This window comes from Acinonyx jubatus, chromosome X (assembly GCF_027475565.1).
Source record: "Acinonyx jubatus isolate Ajub_Pintada_27869175 chromosome X, VMU_Ajub_asm_v1.0, whole genome shotgun sequence".
Lineage (NCBI taxonomy): Eukaryota > Metazoa > Chordata > Mammalia > Carnivora > Felidae > Acinonyx > Acinonyx jubatus.
In genome coordinates this window covers 68,610,345-68,616,344 of record NC_069389.1, presented here as the reverse complement: position 1 = coordinate 68,616,344, position 6,000 = coordinate 68,610,345, and the positions used below count along the sequence as shown (strand labels likewise).

At 34.8% G+C, this 6,000-nt stretch overlaps 1 protein-coding gene across 1 annotated transcript in view; it reads left to right on the top strand.

Annotated features, from left to right (window-relative positions):
• The first annotated feature begins 1,977 nt into the window (after window positions 1-1,977).
• POF1B (POF1B actin binding protein) overlaps window positions 1,978-6,000 on the top strand; it is a 115,875-nt gene continuing 111,852 nt past the window's right edge. The window contains exons 1-2 of the mRNA XM_027053732.2: window positions 1,978-2,053; window positions 2,184-2,507. Of these exons, the coding sequence (XP_026909533.2) occupies window positions 2,226-2,507 (282 nt within the window). The 5' untranslated portion in view covers window positions 1,978-2,053; window positions 2,184-2,225. The remainder of the gene's footprint in view (window positions 2,054-2,183; window positions 2,508-6,000) is intronic.

The following is a 6,000-nucleotide window of genomic DNA, read 5'->3' as shown; positions in this document are numbered from 1 at the left end:
CCACCTCTTGGCTGAAGATATTAACAGTACTATGTATATGTGTTTGTATTTTAAATCCAGAGTTAAACAATCAGAGCTGACTGGATGACCTCACTTACCCATTCCCTGTTCACACACAAAGCTTATCCAAAATGATACTGCTAATGATATTCGCAAGTTACCAATCTGATATTTTGCCAAGCTGTTTGTCAGATCACATGTTTCTAAGTAAAATTTCATTGATTCTTGGGGCGCTCGGGTAGCTCCAGCGGTAAAGCGTCCAACTTCTGCTCAGGTAGTGATCTCACGTTTTGTGAGTTCAAACCCTGTGTCAAGCTCTGTGCCGACAGCTCAGAGCCTGAAGCCTGCTTCAGATTCTGTCTCTGTCTCTCTCTGCCCTTTCCTGGCGCTCTCTCTCTCTCAAATATAAATAAACATTAAAAATTTAAAAATAAATACATAAATAAATTTTCATTGATTCTTGAGGAATAGCGTTAAAATGAAGAAGGATTAGATTTGAAGTACACAGCACACAGTGTAAATATACAATAAATTATTTTAAAGAGTTTTCAAGGTTGATTTTCAGCATTTTGCACACCTCTCTCCCACAAAAAATCCAAAGATTCCTTTTAAAGTCACTTACAAAGGATCAGTTAAAAACTGTTTTTTGATTTTCCACCTAGAAGATTTGTTAGATGACCAGATGCAGAACACAATTTTAAAATTTATCTAGCAGAATAATACAGTAAATAAGAGTTTAGCCTCTAAAATGAGTTGCCTTATATTAAAATCCCAGACCCACCATTTACTAGTTGTTTAACTTTGGAAAATTTCTGTGCCTCTCTATGTCTGTGCCTCAGTTCCTCACCTATACACCCTCATAAAGTTGTGAGGATGACAGATAATCTATGTAAAATTCCTCACACAGTACCTGGTCATAGTAAGTGACCAGTAAATCATTATTTTTTGTTCACTTAGCAAATAAAAGCCTGGTTAGCCAGCTCAATAATATTCTCTTCTTCTCTAGGATGGTGATGATATGCTAGATTCTATGGTGGATATACACACTAGGAAGACACCTGTTTTCTGAAGACACACTTGGTGAGTATTCTAGAGTTCAGGGATGCTAAAGTATCCTAAAAGGCAAAATTTGGTAGGGAAGTAGGCATGCATTATGATCTCTAATTTAAAATAGTAATAAGTGCTGAGCATGTTTAAATCTCATTACATAAAGTAAGGCACCTCTCAGGACTTGCAGCTCCCTTAACAGCTAGATATTAAAAAAGAAATCAAAGTCAGTGTTTCCTAGGGCACATATAAAATCAGGGTATATTCTTTTGTAAAAATGCAAAACAATAAAAACAAATGCTGAAATGCAAAGTATTTGTGGAATGGTAACAGCTTTCTTGACCAATCTCCCATTTATAGACAATAATTCAATCATTTAGACAAATCCAGTTCAATGTACATTAGAAAGTCATACTAGGCCTGGTTCAAGATGCACAGGCCCATAAATTAGAGTTGCTAGAAGTAGACCCCAAAGCAATCTCCCTTAACTGTAATTACCAGCTGGGGTTTGCAAAGAATGCAAATTTATATGTAAAAATTAGGGTGTCCTTAGGCAAATACCTTATATTTTGGTCTGGGACTCTGGAATGATAACACCCATGCTTGTAATTTTTTTTGCTAAGCTTAAGAACCATGAGTAAGTCACTTTCATGTGATGTTTGTGACTTTTTTTCTCTAGTAAATTTAGGCATGAGCATGTCTTTGTCTGCCTATTTACAGTTAAATGAATTTCCAAGCCTGTGGACTTGGAAGCTCTGGCTTCAGCCCTAAAAATCCCACATTTCTGTTCTTTTCAAACTCTCTTACCTACTCAAATACAGCCTTGAATCTCCGTGGCAAAGCAGGGCCTCTCCTGGTAGGTAAACCTGCCAGGTGAATCCACCCCTGAGGGGTGTGTCAGTACCATTTCCTGGAGCAATCTCACAGGGTGACTCAACTTTTCATTTGCACTCAAATACCTGCTGCCTCCTCTGAAGCTGACAGACCTGCTCCTGCTGCTGCTCAGGTAACTCTAACCTCTCCTGGGCACCATTATAAGCAGAAGGGGTTGATAAATGGCTTCTACATGTGCATGCTTGCCTTCCTTCCTACCCTTATTCATGAGCGCTCTCTCTCTCTCTCTGTTTTTTCTGTAGGGAGAGTGTCTGAGGAGTACTTTGCTGACCACTGAGAACATCATGAGCTCAAGCTGTTGGAATGAGAACAGCAGCAGTAGCTGTGAGACTCAGCAGTCCCCAGAGGTGCCGGAGTGCCAAACCCAGCATTACCACTGCCACCATCAGTCAAGCCAAACCCAGCACCTTCCAGAAAAAAATGTAGTGTATGAGAGAGTGAGAACCTACAGTGGGCCCATGAACAAGGTGGTTCAGGCCTTGGACCCCATCAACTCACAGGAAGTGGTCTCCCCTCTCAAAACTGCCTCCTCCTACCAAAATTTGGTTTGGAGCAACCATTCTCAGGTACCACAATGATAGTTAAGCCAAATTCATAGGGAATGTCTTCAACCTCATTTCTTTTCTTTCAGCTTCTCTGCCTCTGTTCTACAGGATGTTATCTCTTGGTGGATTGCAGCTATATATGCAATGTACAGTCACCTAAATTCCATCTCTTGCTGTTTTTTCACTTCCTAGTGCTTGTGGTTGTTTTAACAGCTTCAGTGAGTTTTATAATCTAACTAGAGCATACGATGACTCATTTTTTGTTGGATTTGATTGGAATATCTGACCCGAAGTATTTATTTGCCTTTACCGCAAAAACAATCCTCAACTTGAATACAATGATTTTTATAGAGTAAGTTCCCACTGATTCACTTGATTTCAGAAACAAATAGATTTTTTTTAATATCAAATATGGTAGTACAGGGGCAATGGCTTATATGGAGTGATGAGCAATTATTTGTGTTCAGCAAACAGTGTGCTGCTCCAGGATAAGTGATAGGCACAAATATCATTTCAAATTGCTGTATGTGTTTCATCTTCTGAAAACAACACACTGGTTCTTGTATAGCCAAAGTGAATAATTTATGAATATTGGCAGACAGAGGATTGAAAGAGTGGATATAGGACTGAGGAAAGCAAGATGTAAGTAATTGTTATATAAAAGTTTAAAAAGGCAGAACTTTAAGGCACCCTTTAAAATAAAATAAATTTACTTTTAAAGGGGCTATTTAGCATTAGTATCTGTGCTAATAATCTTGCCAATGAATGTAAAAGAACATTGCAAGACTATGTAAAATTAACAGCTCTGTTTGTTTTCATTCTTTGAATCCCTTTACATTAAATTTGTATGAATTTAAACTTTCTGGAAACATCTGTCTAAACTAAAATTATGTTTTCAAGATAAAATTTATACAGTAAAAAGTTCAAAAAGCAACCATTGGGATGATATTATCTGATGTTGGATTCTTGTATAAATCTGGAATAATATGGGTTATTTTCCCAAAAACCACAATGTAAAGTAGAATATAAAGCAAAATTTCTAAAGTATATAATAAAACTTTTTAAAGAATTTTGAAAGACCTAGATAACCCAACAACTACAAAGACCACAATTTTACTGACATTTTGTGCGTAGCTTAATTTGGGGGGGAAATTATGAAGAAAAAATCCAGAATTTACTGTAGGTAATTTTCTAGTTGAAAAAAACTTCCACCTGTATTGAAGTCAAAGGAAGAAAATATAAAGATAAAAAAATACTACTTTGTATAACTGATAATAATAATGCAAATGTAAATTCTAATATTTAGTATTAGGATGTTAATGAACAACAAAGTGGGTATCATCTATGTTCCTTAGTAGCCCCAAAACAATGCAAAAACAGGTTACTATTATCATAGAAATGCTAAAATCACCCTGTCATAGTTATTTAAAAACATTAACCCTTTTTCTTGTCAACTTGCTAGTAAAGGAAATATAGATAAAAATTTAAGAGTGGAAATTTAACAAATTGTAAATATTGACTACAGAACAAATTTTAGGATCACTTTATTGTATACTCCTTAGTTCAACTGTCCTTTTTAAAAATCCCAGGACCAAGCTGGTCAAGCTTTTTTACAAGACTTTTCTTCTTTTTACCTGGCAATTGCTAAAGCAATCCTTATAAGACTATTGCCATCCTGAAGCACAGTTTCCCATAGACAAATTTATAAAGCACCCTAGGGAAATCAAGTATTGCCACAAAAGCTTGGATAAGAGATTGGAATGGAGAATGTTGTGAAGTCTGAAGTTTTTTTTAATTGAAAAGAAAAAAAAAAGGTTGTGTGAGGATGAGGTAAGTGAAATTCTATATATTTAGTAAAGGACAAAACTAAGAAGTTTCATTCCCTTAGTGAAACAAGAAGAAAATTTGACCATAAAATTTCAAACCTAGTTAGATATCAAAGGGTGTTCACAAATCCACTAAAAGATAATTTGGCAAGAATTATTTAGGTAGCTGTCACAAACAATGTGATGAAGAAACTCTTCTATTTTATTTTTCTTTCTCCCTATTTCTTAACAGGATGTCATTGTGTAAAGTAGAACCTAGATTTTATATGAAATTACCTTCCTGGTAATGTAATGGGTAAGATGTGGCAGAAGCTTTATTATGTACCATGCCAAGAAAAATCAAACAGCACATATTACTCAAAATCTTTTTTTGTTTGTTTCATGTTTTAATAAAGTCTCTCTTTAATATGCCATACTTTAGAGCCATTTTGAGTTGGTATGTAGCAACTATTCTGAGGCTAGAGTTTGTCATCCTGGCAGCTAGGCCTGTGTATTATAATCAATTGTTGCTTACCATAAATTCAGTTAAACTTTTACTTTAATTGCCTTTAGCATTTTGGTGTTTTGGATGACATTCAGATAATTCATAAGATTTAAAAATATATAATTGGGGTACATGACTGTCTCAATCAGTAGACCAGGTGACTCTTGATCTCAAGGTTGTGAGCTCAAACTCCATGATGAGCATGGAGCTTACTGTAAAATAAATAAAATAAATAGGGGCACTTGGGTGGCAAGCGTCAGACTCTTGATTTGGGCTCAGATCATGATCTCATGGTTCCCGGGATCGAGTCTTCCATTGGGCTCTGCACTGACAGCTCAGAGCCTGCTTGGGATTCTCTCTCTTCCTCTCTGTCCCTACCCTGCTCATTCTCTCTCAAAATAAATAAATACACATTTTAAAAATAAATAAATAAATAAATAATAAAATATACTTGTCAGTAGTAAAATATGTTCCCTTTGAGAAACTGAAATTGTCACTCTTCTTTGTTTCCTGAATCTTAATTTTAGCTTATGTAGTAGACATTTTAGATTTAACCAAATGCTTTTTGCAGCACTTTAGTATTTTCTGTTTCTTTTTAGTATATTGTTTTCCTCTATTGCTTTCTTGTGCACTCAGATGGGGTTTATAAATATAAATATTTTAAATTTCTCCAGATATAATGTTGCCCTGTTTCTCGTCTATAATTAACAGATATATTTCATTATTCTCTCACTTATTGTTTTATCTCATTGATAGAACAGAGAAAATTGAATGTAGAAAGCAGTTGCTGATGAAATTACATAAATTAATGCTAGAATTAAAACGACCAGATTTATATATATGGACATGTAAAATCAAACACAGGGTAATCAAAGGCACAGATGCATTTTAAAACTGAACGCAATCTTGTAAATAAATGGAGTTCTAGAAACTACACAAAACAAAATAAAACATTTTACAACTCAACCTTTTAAAAAGCTTAAATATTAGCTTACCATTATCAACACAAAATGAAAAACTGTCTTAATGAATACCATTGATGTAAAATTACTGAACATATGTTTCCCATCTACTAATTAGCTTTTCATGAAGTTTAAGATATTTTCCATGTATGCAAAGGAGCTCTTTTGCATGAGAGAGAATTGAATCAAAATAAAAAAAAGTGTTTTTACATTTTTTAAATGTTTTATTTATTTTTGAGAGA